The sequence below is a fragment of the Geotrypetes seraphini genome, chromosome 2 (genome assembly GCF_902459505.1).
Source record: "Geotrypetes seraphini chromosome 2, aGeoSer1.1, whole genome shotgun sequence".
Taxonomy (NCBI): Eukaryota; Metazoa; Chordata; class Amphibia; order Gymnophiona; family Dermophiidae; genus Geotrypetes; species Geotrypetes seraphini.
In genome coordinates this window covers 144,437,803-144,457,147 of record NC_047085.1, presented here as the reverse complement: position 1 = coordinate 144,457,147, position 19,345 = coordinate 144,437,803, and the positions used below count along the sequence as shown (strand labels likewise).

General features: G+C 43.1%; 1 protein-coding gene across 2 annotated transcripts in view; it reads left to right on the top strand.

Annotated features, from left to right (window-relative positions):
- Positions 1-19,345, top strand: part of YES1 (YES proto-oncogene 1, Src family tyrosine kinase) — a 141,178-nt gene that overhangs the window by 11,312 nt on the left and 110,521 nt on the right. The window contains exon 2 of one of the 2 annotated variants that reach the window (XM_033933944.1): positions 18,803-18,932. The exons of the other annotated variant lie outside the window; for it this stretch is intronic. Coding sequence (XP_033789835.1) covers positions 18,896-18,932 — 37 coding nt within the window. The 5' untranslated portion in view covers positions 18,803-18,895. The remainder of the gene's footprint in view (positions 1-18,802; positions 18,933-19,345) is intronic. 2 annotated transcript variants of the gene reach the window in all.

Here is a 19,345-nt window from a genome sequence, read left to right as displayed (position 1 = left end):
TTTGCTTTCTTCAATTTCTTCTTTTGGAACATAAATGTATTTAACTCCGTGTATATTTTGGTCACAAAAGTTAAATAGATCCTTTGGCGTCAATATTTGATCCGTTGATGGTCTTTGGAGGCTAGCCCGGGCAGCCAGTCGTTTAGTTGTTCCACCAACTCCATCGCAGGGTGATTTTCCGTGGCTAGTTCCAAAAAAATTCCATTCAGCCTCAATGTTGAAATCATTTCTGTGATTGCACAAATTCACAAAGTTCTTGTAGTTTTTATATTGTGCAGCTGAGCCGTCACTGAAGTAGTATATTTTGGTAATGTTTGTTTGAGTTACCAAAAATTCGATCAACTTTTGAATAAACACGTGTACAGATATCGTATCATGTTGCATATGATCAGAAATAATGCAACAGTTTACAACTTGCAATGTGCCCACTTCATTGAGGTAATATGCAACAAAAGGATGTACCGTAGCTTGTGAATTTTCCCAGTGAAAGCCTTGGGCGGCATCCTGTACAACAAATGAGTAATTTTCAGCGAAATCCATCAAAACGATCATTTCCGTTTCTTTTAAGCCTGTCTTCAACATCTTCAAATATTCACTTTGATGTTTTGAAATGAAATGGTGGCTTGTCAATTTCCAAATCTTGCTTGCAAGTCTTTCAATAAAGTTGTCCATGGTTAGTACGCTTGTTTCTAATGTTTCACGGTCAGCGTGAACCCATTGCTTAAATTCTATTGATTCTTCTGGATCTAAATCCTTGAATATTTCTTCCAGGTATGCTGTTAGTGCTTCTTCACCAGGGCAGTTTTGACATCATTGTAGCATACAGTCCTTGACATTTAGGTCGCACACAGTTTTTTCCATAAGAACTTTGTAGTTCTCTTTGACATTGGCGCCTTGTAGCATGAACTTTACATTTTGATGTATCGTGCAGACACACACGGAGTGTGCACCTGATGCACCAACGGTTACACACCACTTTGGCCTGAGCTCACATAATTTGTAAAAACCAATTTCAGTTCCGTATTTGTTACAGTACGCCACGTACAGCTATTTTAAATTACACAACAGCAGTCGCTTTTGCTTTTGTACTTTTAAACCATTGAGGCGGACTGAAATGCAATCTTTTTTGCCAGGACATATTCTGCTGAATTCATCGTCTTCGTAAAAATCTTGAACTCTATTTGCAATTTCTTTTGGAAGGGACTTGCCAATTTTTGCATCAGGTATAGAACAAATGCCTTTCTCTTTCTTTACTTTTTGGGCTGTTCTGACCATGCGCTCTGAAACGCCAAACTTCATTGCTGTTTCCTTTATTGACCAACTTTTTGGGGCCATCGTCAATAATTGAACTTTCATTGACCTGTTGGATATTGCAATTTTCGTTTTCATTTCTTCAATGAGGTCAGTGTAATCTTCACATAACTTGCATTCTACAGACTGACGAGATGGCCCAACTTCTTCAGCTGAAACTCCAGCAGCAGATGTAATCTTCTTGGCTATCACATTCTGCACACGTTCAATTTTTCGTATCACATAGCCGGCTTTATCTCTACTAGCTAACCTTCGAATTTTCAATGGAGAGGTTCCTAAAGCAGTCAAGCTTTGATCAACTGCATCGGAGATGCTGATATCAAAATCGTCTGAAGATGAAGATGCTGCAGTAGCTTCACTCATTGAAACGTATTGGGCTTTGCACCTACTGCAAAGTTTCTGACCTGTTTTGATATTTATTTTTGCCACTTTTCTTTTTTTTTTTTTTTTTTTCTTTTAGTTCAATGATTTTATTGAATATTATAGGAATTATAAACAGAAAGCAGTTCAAACATATAGATCATAATGAAATTCATGTATCAAATATTCGTATCTACAATCATTTGAATAAAACTAGATTAATGAGAAGGATCCAGAGTATCTGGAACTGCTTAGAAAAGGAATAGAAGAAGACAGAGAAGCAGGAGGGATAAGAGAAAGAGAGAGAAAGATAAAAGAAGAGAGAGAGAATGAGAAATAGAGAGAGATAGAGAGAGAGAAAGAGAGAGGCAGAAGTGTCTATAGAGCAGAACGAACATATGAATCTAAGAATGGCCAAGGTGATTTGTTTCGTGTCAAGTTTGTGGAAGATCGAGAAAACAATTTCTTCTCATATGCATAAGATTCAAATTTATGGTACATACTTAAAGAGTTCCACCAAAAAGTGTAGTCTAGCAATGAGGATGATTTCCAGTTTTTCAGAATATGCATTAGAGCTGTCACGAACATGGTGTCAATGAGTTTAGGCGGGCAATTTGATTGTGCAAAACATGGGTGTTGAGAACGAAGAATTATAATGTCCATGGAGATCACTTCTGAACATTTAGTGATAGATTTTATGGTATCCCAAATACGAAGCCAAAAGGAATGAACCATATTGCAGTGGAAAAGCATGTGATCGAGAGTTCCGGGTGCTTTCAGACAGTTCCAACAGGTAGAATCTTGTTGTAGATTCGCTTTCCACTTACGATATGGAGTCCATACTGCATTCCACATAACAAAGTACATTGATTGTGAAACTCTGGATGATAAAAGAGGACGATTTGTGGAAGACCAGAAGAGTTCCCAATCTATTTCAGAAAGCGTGGTTTTCAAAATAGAGTCCCAATGGTTCATAGATTGAGTTGAAAAAGTGAAGAAGTGATCTCTTAGTATACCATAAAAAAGAGATATTGCCTTACCCTTCAGTAAAGCCAGAGTAGACCAATGACGAACAGTATGAATAGAGGTCATAAAATCAGGGCGTGTATGTATATTATCTAATATTCCAGTAAGCATAAGCCATTGTGATCGTACAGAGGATGGGAATGAGTATGTGGAACGGAAAATATCAAAGGGGACAAAAGAATTAGAGGAGATCAATTGATGAACAAACCACACACCCGCCCGCTGCCACCTTTTCCATGAGAGGGATCTTCCATTGATCTGAATTTTAGAGTTATTCCAAAGGGACATGAGTGGGCCTTCATCAGCGTGAATTTCAGCCGCTGCATCTAATAGGCGTAAAGCATGCTGCGTTGCACATAATAAAGAATACCTTCTCAAGTGTCTAGGTATTGACACTGTAAGAAAGCACGAGACGTGTAGTGGTGTACATAAAAAGCGTTCCATTTCGAACCATGCTGGTTGATCTTGAGGGTTCGAGTCAACTATCCATTGAGCTCCATATTTGGCTAATGATGCAATGTAATAGTAGTAAAAATCTGGTAGATTTAGGCCGCCATTAATCTTAGAGGCCTTCAGCTTGGCGAGAGCAATACGAGGTTTTTTCTTGTTCCAAATAAATTCAGAAATTTTCATATTAAGCCAATGAAAGAATTTTTTCCGGCATCATTAGACATGGCAAGATCGACTTTTAACAATCCACTTTGAACAATGTGATTTTTCTTTTCAAATGGATTACAACACGATGTTTGCTTTAATTCGTATTTGTCGAGATACTTTGCTTTTTGGTGGAGGCAGATTTGGTCTTTATCCATCAGTTCAACTTCAGAGCGCCGAGTGATAAGCAATTTTTCATCGGTTGACAAATTATGTAAAAAAATGAGCCCACATTTTTTTAGAATAAAATGTGCCGTCATGACACTTTGACAACAATTTTTGCCCAATGGCACAGTCTGGCAGAAAAGGATTATTATTAGTCGATTCGTTGGCATCCATTTTAAACTGAATTAATAATAATGTGGATCTGAAAAAGAAAACAAGTTGTAATTTGTGATCTGCATGCAACAAAATTATCACCTCAATTTCTAGTTAGGAATAATCATTAATTAAGAACACTATAATTGTACCCAAAGCTTGAGTAAAAAATAAACAGGGAAAAACAATGTGAAAAGTGACATAATTGTAAGTTGAAACGTAGGCCGTTGCCATGGTGACATCTCCCAACTTTGTCCCCCTTTTTCGGGCATTGTTAACCTGCGTTGAAAAATGAAGCCCACTTTTCTAGGGGGTTTGAAATATGCTCTTTCTAATGAGACTGATTTGAAAGAGTTTCTGAAAGGTATTTTTCTGTAAAAGCAGGCTGAAAATACCCTATTTTTGGCCTTTTTACACAAATTAGCAACTTTACACTTAATTTGTAAACTAATGGAAAGAGCTTGGAGGTTGAAATTGTACTTTTGAAAACAACGTTGTACTGAGATATGCGCCAAATTTCACATTTATTACTCAATTATTGTGGGAGCTAAGTAATGTCAAACTTTGACTTTTTTTGGAGCACTAATTTTTTCGGCCAAGTTTACTGTAATTCAGCCATTCACTCGGTGCTCGACAAAAATTATTATTGGTAGCACTGAATAGAGCTCCAAAAGTTGTGCAGGGTAGCTAAGTTTCAGTTTTTTGGGAAACATAGCTCGTGAGATATTGTGTCTCAAAGTTGTCAGAATGTCACTGTCGTACTGTATGTCATTGCAGTATGGGGTCAAAGAAATGGCTATATCTCCACGAATATTCCACAGGCGAAACTAAAACTTTACCAAAGTTCGTTTGATACATGTGGGACTTTGTGCATAAAGTTTTATCAAAATCCATGATGGTCATGCAGGGAGCCCTTGATCACTTGACATGGAATAACCCCACTGCTTGTTTTCATGCTCTACCTCCCATCACTCTGGAATGAGCTTCACCCCTTCAGTCTTACTGTCTACAAGAATTCGCGGGAGCCAGTCAAGAAGCCACTCAGCGCCAAGCAGGAGCGCCAAAGCACGCTCCTGTTTGTTGCCGCTCAGTGGCAGAAAAAAACAGATCTTGCGGCAGCCACCACTGACCGGGTTAGCAGCAGGGCAGAAGTGCAGAAAGCTCGCTCCTGCCTGCTGCACCTCTGGACCACCAGGGATTGGCAGAGGAGGTTAGAGGGCAGGGAGGGGGGACAGGGTGCAGAGCCTGACAGGGGAGGGAGGGAAGGAGGGGGCTGGGTAAAGAGCCTGACAGGGGTTGGGAGGGAAGGGGGCTGGGTGCAGAGCCTGACAGGGGAGGGAGGGAAGGGGACTGGGTGCAGAGCCTGACAGGGAGGGAAGGGGGCTGGGTGCAGAGCCTGACAGGGCAAGGCACTTGAATATTAAGCCGCCCGACTTATATTTGAGTCCACCCGACTTATATTTGACTTATATTTTTCCTCCTTTTGGGGGAGAAAATGGGGGTCTCGACATATTTGGATCGACTTATATTCGAGTGTATACATTAATCTCTTTTTAGCTTAGTAGGGTTTAAAAAAGATTTGCATAATTTCCTAAAAGACAAGTCCATAAGCCATTATTAAGATGGACTTGGGAAAAGACACTGCTTATTTCTAGGATAAGCAGCATAAAATCTGTTTACTCTTGGGATCTTGGCACATACTTGTGTGACCTGTATAGGTCACTGTTGGACTCAGGATTTTGGGCTTGATGGATCTTTGGTCTATCCTAGTATGATATCTTACATTCTTAAGCCTAAAGGAACCAGCAGAAATTACCAGCATTAAAGCCAACACACACACAAAAAACATTCAGATATACGTTCTGAAGACAGTTAGTGAACATGCTTTTCAAATGCTTTCCTTGGAGAGATGTCTGAAGGTATAAAAGCTTTGACTTCTTTGCTACTCCTATCCTTATAGAGTAATTATAAAACAAGAACTCAAGAAAGAGCTTGATGTATTATATACACAGTGGCCCTGATTCTACAAAGTGTGTCCCGATTTTAGGCAGCTGTAGGTGTCCTACAGCTGTCTAATCAGCCAATCGGGATGCACGTTTTTTTAAAAAATGCTCCCCAGGCAGGCCGCCTATATTGAAGGCGCCTCCGGGAGCCTAGAGAGGCCCGCAAGACGCCTAAGCTCGCCTAAGGGCCTTAGGCGAACCTAGGCGGCCCTACGCGTCTCCCTAGTAGAGGAAGAGATGCTTACAATATAGGCCAACAAAATGCTGGTCTACATTGTAAGTAGACGCGGCCGCTATACTTATTGCGGCAAGGGATCACTCTGCCGCTATAAGTATAGCGGGCCGCGGCCGCCTGTCCAATTGCCGGCAGGAGGGTGCCCAAACCCTCCTTCCAGAAGATGCCCCCCCCTCCCCGACACTACCGACCGCCCACCCCGACACTACCGATCGCTGGCAGGAGGGTGCCCAAACCCTCCTGCCGCCCCCCCCGACACTACCGATCACCGGCAGGAGGGTGCCCAAACCCTCCTTCCAGAAGACGCACACCCTCCGCACCCCCCCCTGCGCTAACAGCCCCCAAACTTCCCCCCCCACCAAACTAACCTTTTGTTGTTGGCCAGACGGGACTTGCCCGTCCAGCCGGCAAGCCCGCCTCGTCGAAATGAGACGGGCCCGCCCCTTCCCGGCCCATCCTTTCGAAGCCTAAGGCCTGATTGGCCCAGGCTCTAGAAGCCTGGACCAATCAGGCCTTAGGCATAGCGGGTCCGCCCATCCCCACTTAATCTAAGGCCTGATTGGCCCAGGCTCTAGGCACCTGGGCCCACCTCATTTCGACGAGGCGAGGCTGCCGGCTGGACGGGCAAGACCCGTCTGGCCAACAAGAAAAGGTTAGTTTGGTGGGGGGGGAAGTTTGGGGGCTGTTAGCGCAGGGGGGGGTGCGGAGGGTGTGCGTCTTCTGGAAGGAGGGTTTGGGCACCCTCCTGCCAGCGATCGGTAGTGTCGGGGGGGGGGCATCTTCCGGCAGGATGGTTTGGGCACCCTCCTGCCGGCAATCGGACAGGCGGCCGCGGCCCGATATACTTATAGCGGCAGAGAGATCCCTTGCCGCGATAAGTGTAGTGGGCCGTGTCTAATCTAACCCGATTCTCTAACCAGCGTCTGTACCATGGACGCCGGTTACAGAATCGGGGTTTAGTGTAGGCCCGATTCTGAATAAGACACCTCTCCTGGGCGTCCTATACTGAATCAGGGCCAGTGTGTGGAATTTATGGTAAAGTATTGGACTGGTTTTGTTAATCATTCTTTCTATGTTTTGACAGGCTCTGATTTTATTTTGGGATCATTTTAGCCAATGTGGTATACCACAGGGTTCGATTCTTTCACCGATGTTGTTTAATATTTTTGTTAGTCCACTTGCAGTACTCATCCAGTCATTTAATATTAGATTTTTTATGTATGCAGATGACATTTTACTTTTTTCCTGGTTTTTGCCTTTTAATATTAATTTAACACCATTACAGAAATATCTCAATGCAATTGCAGATAGTTTATTCTAGCATAAACTCAAATTGAATCTTGATAAGAAAATAGCATTCTGGATTTTAGGAACCTTGAGTCTCCTGACTTCAACTTTAACACTTTTTTAAAATAAATCTATATCACCAGTTTTGGGTTTTCGATATTTAGGAATTTGGTTTGATAAGTTAACTTTTCATCAGCAGATATCTAGGGCTCCTTTTACTAAGCTGTGCTAGCGGTTTAAGTGCGTTCTACATTGTATTGAGCTGGCATTAGTTCTTGGCGCGTAGCGCGGGGTTAGCGTGCGCGGCAATGCAGCTAAAAGGAGTAAAAGGAGACCCTAATGTAGTAAAATCTAGTTTCTTTTGTTTATGTTCTCTAAGATCTCTTAGAGATTTTTTGGATTTTGATTCTTTACATGCATTGATAACGATCATTATTGATTTCAAAATTGGACTATTTTAATACAATTGTATGCGGGATTAATTTTGAACCAAATTAAGCAATTGTAAACATTACAGAATTGTGCAATTGGATTACTATAGAGCAAGGATGTCCAACCTGCGGCCCGAGGGCCACATGTGGCCCCGTGAAGTATTTTGTGTGGCCCCGGTCAAGGACGATGCAGTGTTTCCCTGGGTGTTTACCGTCTTGCTGGCTCCCTCCTCTGTCTTGCGGCTCCAGAAATATTTTTTTTGGCCAATGCGGCCCAGGGTAGCCAAAAGGTTGGACACCCCTGATGTAGAGCTTCAAAATTTGAGCATATTACATCTTTATTTACGCAATTACACTGGTTGCCAGTTCAGAAAAGAATCAGATTTAAGGTGTCCATTTTTACATTTCATGCGCTTCATACTGGACTACCACTTTATCTATCAGCTTGCACTATTTTGTATACACCGTCGCATGTTCTTCGATCGCTTGAATCAAATAGATTGATTCTTCCTAACCCTAAGCAGGCCTATTCTGAATTAACTAGAAACTCTGCTCTTTATTTTTGGACCCTTTTATGGTGGAATGCTCTTCCAGGAAATACAAAAGATGAACAATTCTTTGCATGTTTTAAGACTTAAAATATATATATTTTTACATTGGTGGTATAAATTTGATATTTGTCATTGGGGTTATCTTTGAAGACAATAGCAACAGTTATAGTGATGGTTTGAATGGATGAATAATTGTGTGTGAATTATTGTCTTTACTTTCATTAAAATTTTATTGTTTTTGTATTGTAAGTGGCTTTAAGTCCTTGGATGGTAAAAGCGGGATATCAAATTTATTAATAATAACACTGCTTAAACTGAGAAATGAGATTTATATTAAATATTGTAAAGTTGTCAGCTTTCCCTAAGAATCCGAAAATTCTAAACGATTTTTAGAAATCTGAATTGGAACTGACTATTAGTAAATGGGAATGTTTCCACATATACTGTCCCACTGTCTGAATGCCATGAAGCTACTAAATCTTGTCTAATTGTTCTAATCTGTTTTTATAGTCTCAGTATCACATCCTCCCTTTCAGACTAGAGACAACTTGTGTTAGCATAGTGACACCTGGTTTGAATTAATCTATCTGTACATTTGCCTCTTAATGTAGAAAGGAGAAGAGGAGATCAAAGAAAGTACATGAAGGTAGGAAGGAAAGTTTGAAATAGAGAGGAGAACATTCCAGAATTCCCCAAATGCTTCTAATACCAAGCTGGTATGTGGAGACAACTGTACAAGGTATCCAATTATGCTCTGGTCCTGCCTATTAAGGGTTTCAAATTAGACTGAATTTAGGATGCTTTTTTTTTTGACTAGTCCAGGGGTCCAATTCCGGTCCTCGAGAGCCGGAGCCAGGTTAGGTTTTCAGGATGTCAACAATAAATATTCCTGAGATAGATTTGCATCTCAAAGAGGCAGTGCATGCAAATCCATCTCATAAATATTCATTGTGGGTATCCTGAAAACCTGACCAGGCTCTGGCTCTCGAGGACCGGAATTGCCTACCCCTGGACTAGTCTGGTGGGGAGGGGGATGGTTAAAATAATGTTATCAAAAGAGCCTATGTACCATTTTTAACACTGTACACGGTGAACAAGCAGCATGGTATGACAATTTGAAATGTATTGTGTGCATGTGAGCAGTCTGGGCATTCAATTGGGAGAACACATTAATGGCAGTAGCCCCCATGAACCAAACAGGCATCAGTGGCCTAGGTGAGCTAATGGGAGGAAGAGGAGGCAATCTTATCAGCCTGTCAAGAGATGCCTTTATCACCAGCCTGCTATTGCCCTACTGATGAAGGGAAGTGTGGTGAGAGACTACTTAGGATGAAGGGTCTGAGAATCTTTGACTTTCTTCCTTTGCCGCCATCTGGTAGCCCCCTAGATCCAATTTAAATGCAGTTAGCAATGGTAGTAAACTGAAGAATTAACATCTGTTTTATTTACTACTTAAATCTAGTCTGTATTTCTGTATTGCACTTATCCAGTACAGGTTCAAGGCAATTTACAAGTAAAGAGATCCATAAGAAAGTTAGGGGAAAGGTGGCAAACTAAAACATAAGAATAGCCTTAGTGGATCATGCCCAGTAGCCCGTTCTCACGGTGGCCAATCCAGGTCACTAGTACCTGGCAAAAACTCGAAGAGTAGCAACATTCCATGCTACCAATCCAGGGCAAACAGTGGTTTCACCTATGTCTTTCTCAATAACAGACTATGAACTTTTCCTCCAGGAAATTGTTTAAACCCTTCTTAAAACCAGCTACCGCTCTTACCACAACCTCTGGTAATGCGTTCCAGAGCTTAACTATTCTCTGAGTGAAAAAATATTTCCTCCTATTGGTTTTAAAAGTATTTCCCTGCAGTTTCATCGAGTGTCCCCTACCTAGTCTTTGTAATTTTTGACAGAGTAAAAAATCGATCCACTTGTACCTGCTCTACTCCACTCAGGATTTTGTAGACTTCAATCGTATCTCCCCTCAGCTGTCTCTTTTGCAAGCTGAAGAGCCCTAACCGTTTTAGTCTCCATCCCCTTTACCATCTTGGTCACTCTTCTTTGAACCTTTTCTAGCGCCACTATATCTTTTTTGAGATAAGGAGAGCAGAATTGAATGCAGAACTTCAGGTGAGATCGCAGATTTTCCTCAGAAATGGTCTGCCTTGCTTCTTAATTATCAAAAGAGCTGGAGGGAAAGACTGGAAGATCTGAATATGTAAATGAGGGGGTGCTGAAAAATTCTCAGCCCAACGAACTTCCTAAATTCTGAGTGTTATTTTGCCACTATAGCTGAAAAGAGTGCTATTTTATTTTACAAAATGCTAATCTGCAGAATCGTAATGCTATGTTTTAACATTGTTTCAGATCATTGATTGAATCATGTTAACAAAAAGTGGAATTTTCAAGTGTGGAACTCCGAGCAGTCATGAAGTTCCTATTCCCGCAGAAGAAAATTCCAAAGGAAATCCATGAATGTATGATGCAAACACTGAGTGACAAATGCCCATCATACTCCACAGTGAAGAAGTGCTGTGCAGACTTTCAGCATGGAAATTTTGAGACTGAAGATACAGCAAGGTCTGAAAGGCCTCAAAGTGTATTAACTCCTGAAATTGTTAACAATGTCCGTGACCTGATTTTGGCAGATCAGCAAATAGTGGCTAAAACAATTGCTGCGACACTACAGATATTCAAGGAAAGTGTTGAGTATATATTATGTGAATGGATGGATTTATTAGAATAAATCTCCACCAATAAAATATATATCGCCCTCAAAGAGAGGAATATATTTTATTTAAGATATATTAATTTGGGGAAAGAATATATAGCTCTGCCTGTTAAAACTTAGCTCTATAATATATGTGTATATTGAAGGACCAAGATTCAAAGCATTTGCAATCAAGCTAGAATTTTATTTCTTCCAGAGCAGAATTAATTATAAAATCAGGCAGGTAGAGCAGGTTACAGATAGGATCTTTTAACAAAGAGAATGTTCTACAAGACAAGATATTGCTAAAGCAGAGTGATTAATCAAAAATTACTCTCAATAGCTGGTTGAAAAGTCCTTAGTTGGAGAGACCGCATGGTAAAACTGAACACATGGCCTATAGGAGAGATGTTGCAGCAAGATGATCCCCAGGAGGGAAAAAAAAAAAAAAAGGTAAGGAAGATGTGTAAATCTTCTGGCTTTATAGATGTGGGTGGATTGAAAACTGGCCCCATGATGCATCAGAATCCAGGAGCAATTGCCTAATCCCAAGTCAGGAACTCAGGGGCTATGGCCAGGATTCACTAAGCAAAACGATCCTGTACTGATCGGTTTGCGAGCCCTTTGCGACCAAATTTCCCTCCTGCACTATTCACTAAGACCTATAGTGATCCGATCCCAATCCTCCCATGCAAATTAGTAAAACCCCATGCAAAATAGCCAAGCGATTGATTCACTAACAATTGCTTGGCTATTTTGAGTCAGGTTTTGGTACTGACAAACCCGACTGCTGCAGACCTGTCGGTAACTGAGTTACTGACAGGTCTGCAGGTTTTTTGACAGGCCTGCCTGTCTTTTTTATTCATTTTTTTCCATGACACAGATATTTTGCATGTAACATAGTAACATAGTAGATGACGGCAGATAAAGACCCGAATGGTCCATCCAGACTAATTTAAATTTTTTTATTTTTTCTTCTTAGCTATTTCTGGGCAAGAATCCAAAGCTCTACCCGGTACTGTGCTTATGTTCCTACTGCTGAAATCTCCATTAAAACCTACTCCAGCCCATCTACACCCTCCCAGCCATTGAAGCCCTCCCCAGCCCATCCTCCACCAAACGGCCATATACAGATACAGACCGTGCAAGTCTGCCCAGTACTGGCCTTAGTTCAATTTTTAATATTATTTTCTGATTCTAAATCCTCTGTGTTCATCCCACGCTTCTTTGAACTCAGTCACAGTTTTACTCTCCACCACCTGTCTCGGGAGCGCATTCCAGGCATCCACCACCCTCTCCGTAAAGTAGAATTTCCTAACATTGCCCCTGAATCTACCACCCCTCAACCTCAAATTATGTCCTCTGGTTTTACCATTTTCCTTTCTCTAGAAAAGATTATGTTCTACATTAATACCCTTCAAGTATTTGAACGTCTGAATCATATCTCCCCTGTCTCTCCTTTCCTCTAGGGTATACATATTCAGGGCTTCCAGTTTCTCCTCATACATCTTCTGGCGCAGGCCTCCTATCATTTTTGTCGCCCTCCTCTGGATCACCTCAAGTCTTCTTACGTCCTTCGCCAGATACGGTCTCCAAAACTGAACACAATACTCCAAGTGGGGCCTTATCAATGACCTGTACAGGGGCATCAACACCTTCTTCCTTCTACTGGCTACGCCTCTCTTTATACAGCCCAGCATCCTTCTGGCAGTAGCCACTGCCTTGTCACACTGTTTTTTCGGCCTTAGATCTTCGGACACTATCACCCCAAGGTCCCTCTCCCCATCCGTGCATATCAGCTTCTCTCCTCCCAGCATATACGGTTCCTTCCGATTATTAATCCCCAATGCATTACTCTACATTTCTTTGCATTGAATTTTAGTTGCCAGGCATTAGACCATTCCTCTAAATTTGCTGATCTTTTTTCATATTTTCCACTCCCTCTTTGGTGTCTACTCTGTAACAAATCTTGGTATCATCTGCAAAAAGGCACACTTTTCCTTCTAACCCTTCAGCAATGTCACTCACAAATATAGTGAACGGAACGTTTGAACTCTTCTGTGTTACACACGCAAAATATCTGCCCCATAAAAATAATTAATAAAAGACAGGCAAGCCTGTCAAAAAAATGTGCCCCCCACAAACAAACGTGCCTCCCTCCCCTCCCCCTCCCCCCCCCCCCGGAGATAAAAGCAGGAGGGATACCAGCGTTTAAAAAAAAAAAAAATGCATGCAGCACGGCACTCACTCAACCCCCTGACCGACACGGACCTGGCCCCCCCCTCCCTGACCAGCACGGCCTACCTGCGGCACCAAATAGTTGGGAGCAGGAGGGGTGCTCAGTCCCTCCTGCTCCTAGACCTCCAACCCCTGGCCCATCCCTGGTCAGCCCAGGTGGTTGGACCCAGCCCACCCACCCCGGTACTTTTAATATAGTTGGAAGCAGGAGGGGTGCCCGGTCCCTCCTGCTCCTATGCCGCATCAGTCTTCGGGAGCAGGAGGAAAGTCCTGCTGTTCCGGCCGCCCGCCGCCCAATAGTGGCCTTAGGCCCCACAGCGGCGCATCATCTGATGCACGGGGAGAGACCTAAGGCACTGATTGGCTGAGGCACCTCAGGCTTCTCCTAGGGAGGAGCCTGAGGTGTCTCAGCCAGTCATTGCCTTAGGCCTCTCCCCGTGCATCAGATGATGCGCCAGGGCGGGGCCTAAGGCCGCTATTGGGCACCTCTCCTGCTCCCGAAGATGAGGGAGCCTTTTTGCAAGGAGCAGGAGGGACCGGGCACCCCTTCTGCTCCCAACTATTTTAAAGGTACTGGGCTGAGTGGGCCGGGCCCGACCGCCTGGACCTGCCAGGGGTGGGAGGCCTAGGAGCAGGAGGGACTGAGCACCCCTCTTGCTCCCAACTTTTTTGTGCCGCGGGGGGGGGGGGGTGGAACTGTGCCGGGAGAGCTGTACCATGAGGGGGGCGAGGACCGTGCTGGTCGAGGGGAGGGAGAGATCAGGACAGGCAGGAGAGATCGGGGCTTGGGGGGGGGGGGGTGTCGGAGCAGTGCCCGATCTCTCTTCCCTGCTCGCCGGACTCTCCTGTTCTCTGCCGCTGTTCCCCGCAGTGCAGGCCCACTTTAAAACCACAGGCTTGCACTGCAGGGAATGGCAGCAGAGAACAGGAGAGTCTGGGAGCAACAAGAAAGATCTGGGCTGAACCCTGACAGCAGTGACAGGAGGCTGCTTCTCCTCTCACTACTGTCAGGGTGTGCGCTTGAGTGGGGATAGCTCTCTACTGATCCTGGCCATGGGTATGCTAACGATCGTCTCCATTTGCATGCAGGCCTTTACTGAATTCGTCGGCTGGCATGCAAATGGGGATCATGCACGTTTTGGAGGTTTAGTGAATCTAGGCCTATGTCTCCTCCCTGAGTCACAGACAGTATTTCAATTTCAACTTTTTCCTCTGTTTCTGGGTGGATGATGTCATCTGATTGAATTTTCTTATCTCTGTTTGAGTGGCTTAAGTTCTCACACTGTTGCTTTGTTGATTAGTCTGAGCTGCACATGGCCATGTCTTTCTCATCCCTAAATAGGTGCATTTAACATTGTCTGAAGGCAACTGGCTGAAAGCAGTGCTGGTTCAAGTCTTTCCAAACCCAAGTTAAAAATTCAAAATTCACTCATTTCTTGGTTCAGGCAATGACTTCAGCAAAATTAAATATATCATGCTACATATATAATTCATGAGCAGCTGGGTAAGCAGAAGCTGTCAGCCAAGTGGGTGCCCAAATGTTTAAAATGCTGTCAAGAAACAATGTTGAGTGGACACTTCAAAGTTGATTTTGCAGCATTTTCAGTAAGCTGGTTGCCAACTTTATGGAACGACTCAGGGGTGTGGAGCAAGGGCTGCAATCCTGTCGGGTTTTCAAGATTTCCCAACGAATATGCATCTATTTGTATACAATGGAGATACAATGCATGAGATACAATGCATGAGGTCTATTTGTATACAATGGAGATACAATGCAAATAGATCTCATGCATTTTCATTGGGAGCCTGAAAACCCAACTGGATTGCGGCCCTCGTTCCCCACCCCTAGACTAGTTACTGTTGATGAAATATGTTTATACCACTATGATCCTGAGACAAAACAGCGGTCCATGCAAAGACGGCACTCAGGTTCTCCAAGGCCAAAGAAATTCAAGATCCAAAAGTCAGCAGGAAAGGTCATGGCCACAGTGGTTTGGGATCAGGAAAGTGTTGTAATTACTGACTGTTTTCCAAAGGGCCAAACAGTTAATGCAGAATACTACTGCAACTTGCTGTGCTGATTAAAGGAGGCATTGAAAGAAAAAAAAGGAGAGGAAAGCTGTGAAAAGGAGTTCTCATTTTGCAAGACAATGCACCTGCTCACAAAGCTGGCAAAACGATGGATGTTTTGACGCAGTTGTGGGTTTCAATGCAAAGACCATCCACCCTATACACCGGATCTTGCTCCATCTGACTATTTTCTTTTTCCAAACCTTAAAAAGAGTTTGAAAGGGTGACAGTTTTCGAGTGATTTGGAGGTGATTGCAGCAGCAGAGCAGTATTTCAGTGATCAGATATCTGAGTATTTTGGGGAAAGGTTGCAAAAACTTCAGACACAATGTGCCAAATATGTTGAACTTAGAGGTGACTATATGAAATAACTTGTAAGTTTCTTAGCTCTATGTCATTCCCTTCTTGGTTGGGCTGAGAACTTTTCAGCAGCCCCTCATATTCTAGAGCAGTGTTCTTAAACCTTTTTACACCTATGGACTGGCAGAATTAAAAGAATTTAATAAACCCGTTTGCACCCTGTCTCCGCGAGCTTGGTCCCCGCAAACCATCTGATGCCATCCGCACAAGGCATTTTAATAATTTTATATTGAATGTATTTTATTAAAGTTTAAAAAGAAACAATATTACATTACATTACAGATTTCTATTCCGCCATTACCTTTCGGGTTCAAAGCGGATTACAAAAAGAGTTATGGAAGAAGGGTTACAACGTACAATATTCTGTACAATTGTCATTTTATAAATACAAATAATACAGAGCAAGGATCAGCAAAACCCCTGTTTCCCCTCTCCCCTTCACATATATCTCCTATACTATCAAGAAAACTGAATAAGCCAAATTATTACAGAATGCTACACAGAAATATCATGCTAACAGAATACCGCAGTCACACATGACAGGAATAGTGTTAGAAAAGTACAACTAGGGCACCTGCCCCCTGGTCAGAGAGAACCCTAAGCCAGCTGGAAGCTAAAGAAGCACTGCCTGGGCTTTGTAGTCCCCAGGATATATACTTCAAAACGGATATATTCTAATCACAAAATAGAAATAAAATTATTTTTTTCTATCTTTTGTTGTCTCTGGTTTCTGCTTTCATCTTCTTTTCATTCTCTTCCTTCCAGCGTCTGCTCTCTGTCTCGTCAATCCAGCATCTGCCCTTTCCATCCACTGTCTGCCCTTTCCCCCTTCCATATGGTATCTGTCTTCTTTCTATGCCCCTCTTCCCTTTCCATCCAGCCTGTGCACCCTCTCTCCTTTTTACATGATTTATTCCAGCTTCACTGCTCTCTTCATTTTTATCTCTCCTACACCAGATCTAGCATCTTTGTCCTTCTCTGCTTATTTCTCTGATGACCCCCTTCCCAGCATCAATCTCTCTACTTTCTCATTCCTGTCTCTCCCCTTTGCCTCATCTGATCTCTCCATTCCACCCTGACCCCTTCCCCTCCTCTAATCTCCTTGCCAGCTGTTTCCTTCCTATTTTCCTTCTCCCTTCCTTCCTCCCCCTGGCCAGCACTAACTCTTCCCTTTCCCTCTTCCCCTCCCAGCCGCATCTCTCCTTCTCCTTCCCTCCAGGTCCAGTAGCAACTGTCCTTTTATTTTCCCTTATCCAACAGCTTCTCAGCCTCCAATAATGGTTTTCTCCCCTCCCAGCAGCTCTCGATACTTGCCAGCGCAGCGATTCACTAAGGCAGGCTTGGGTCCTTTGATGGGTCGTGCCGCTCCTGAGGAAAGAGGAAGTTGCATCATCGGAGGCGGGCCGCGACTCAGCAAAAGCCCCAAGGCTGCTGAACTGAATCACTGCGCTGGCAAGTACTGAGAGCTGCTGGGAGGGGAGGAAGCCACTGTCGAAGGCTCCCCATGATCTCGCTGGCTCTGTGCAAACTGGCAGAAAATTCATCTTGTCGATCTCGCCAGCCTTGCGCGGACTGGCAGGAATTTTCTGTGAACTGGCGGTTGAAGAACACTGTTCTAGAGCAGTGGTTCCCAACCCTGTCCTGGAGGATTACCAGGCCAGTCAGGTTTTCAGGATAGCCCTAATGAATATGCATGGAGCAGATTTGCATGCCTGGCACCTCCATTATATGCAGATATCTCTCATGCATATTCATTAGGGCTATCCTGAAAACCTGACTGGCCTGGTGGTCCTCCAGGACAGGGTTGGGAACCACTGTTCTAGAGGACAGGAAAGGCAGGCTGTTCTTCCTGTAAGATACAGTGCTAACGAATATCTGGTTTTTAACGTTTTACAGTTTTATTGCTGAATGTTTAATTAATGTCTGTCTATTGTTTATTCATATCTATGCGACTAAAGGGCAATTAGTATAATATGTGTGTAATAACCACATAGTTTTAAGTGTTATATAAATTTTAAAATAAATAAATACTTAAAAGTTATTGATACAAAACCAAATCTTTTCCAGAAAAGGGAAAATAGTAAAACTAGAGGGCATACATTGAGGTTGTAGAGTGCTAGAGTTAAGAGTAATGTTAGGAAATTCTTTTTCACAGAGGGTGGTGAATGCTTAGAATGCCCTCCCAAGAGAGGTGGTGGAGAACAAAATGGTGATGGAATTCAAAAAAGTGTGAGACAAACACAGAAAATCTCTAATCTAGAACATGAAGGGTATAAATTGAAGAACTAGGGCCGGAACTGAGCAGACTTGCATGGTCTATGTCCCATGTATGGCTTTTCATTTTGGGATGGGCTGGGGAAGGCTTTGACAGGAAAGCCTGTAATTTGGGGTGGGGCTTAAGGTATCCAGGCCAATCAGGGTCTTAGGCCCTTCCCTGGTGCAACCCAGGATGCACCGGGAAGGGGAAGGACTGTGATTTTGAAGAAGCAGGCCTTCTGGCAAGAGGGAGTGGGCATCCCTCTTGCTGGCTTCTACAATGGCATATAGGGGAGGAGCTGGGGGGGTTGCTTGAGCACACCAGGACTGCCTGTTGGGGTCTTGATGGGGTGGTGGGAGGGGTGGATCTTTGTGTAGGGTGGGGGTGTCAGTGGGAAAGGGAAGGAGTACTGAGGGTGAGTGTTTGGGGGGGGAATTGTCAGGGTGATCCATGTGGCCTGGATGCACAACCAAGTTGCTGAGGCAAGAGGGAGTGGGCATCCCTCCTGTCTCTCGAGTGCATTGCTGTCAGGGGGTGCATGAATGGTATCGGGGACTTGTGGTTGTCATGGGGGTGGGGAGGTCGGCTCAAGGTTTTGTTGTTTTTTTTTAAATGGGGCAGATATTGTAACAGGCACAACATCTGTGTCATTTAGAAATATTTAAAAAAACAGGCAGACCTGTCAGTTATCGACAGGTCTAGGACCTGTTGGTTTTCTTGGGTTGGTCAAAGTGATCACCATTTTTTTGTGCATGGTGAAGAAAAGTTAGAACATCGATCGGTTGGCTAGTTTGCATGGCATTTTAATATTAATGACCTATTTGCATGGGTGAATTGGAGAATGAGTGTCGCATAGAAAAACACACGGTGAGCCATTTTGTGCATCAGGTTGGCAAATACGATCGGTCACTAAACCAGTCAAACCACTTTAATGACAATTGTTAGACAATCTGAGACTGTAGTGCATCTAGCCTTCTGTCTTCTGTTTTTGTCAGGATGCAGCCAGGCCCTCAATTTACAGCTTTATTGTACACAATTTGGAAGATGAGTTTACTGCTTAGATAACATCACCTTAGACATCTTGGTGAATGAGTGGAACAGTTACACAGCTTTATCACCTTGCAAGTAAGACATTTATTTTTATAAGAGGAAAAAATATCATATTTACAACTATTGCCACAATAGATTGCTGAAGTGCTAGTTCATAAATGATCTTTCTCTAGCCACTGATATAAACTGATAAAATTTTGTTTTTCAGAGGTTAGTCTTCATTTGCATATTAATGTTTTGAGCCACAGCACTGTCTTTTTCTCTTCTAATAAGGAAACATACATGCCTGGCCTTTCCCATGTAAAATTGTGCTTCAGAATCTAACTTATGTTAATTTCTGCATATTATATGAAGTGTCTACATCGCTGCTAACCACTGACTCAGTTACCTAACTTATATGCAATTAATACCAATCCCTACAAGCCTACTGCATACGCTTAAATATTGAGGGTTTGCTGACCGGTTCCAGCATTGAATTTCTGGGGAAA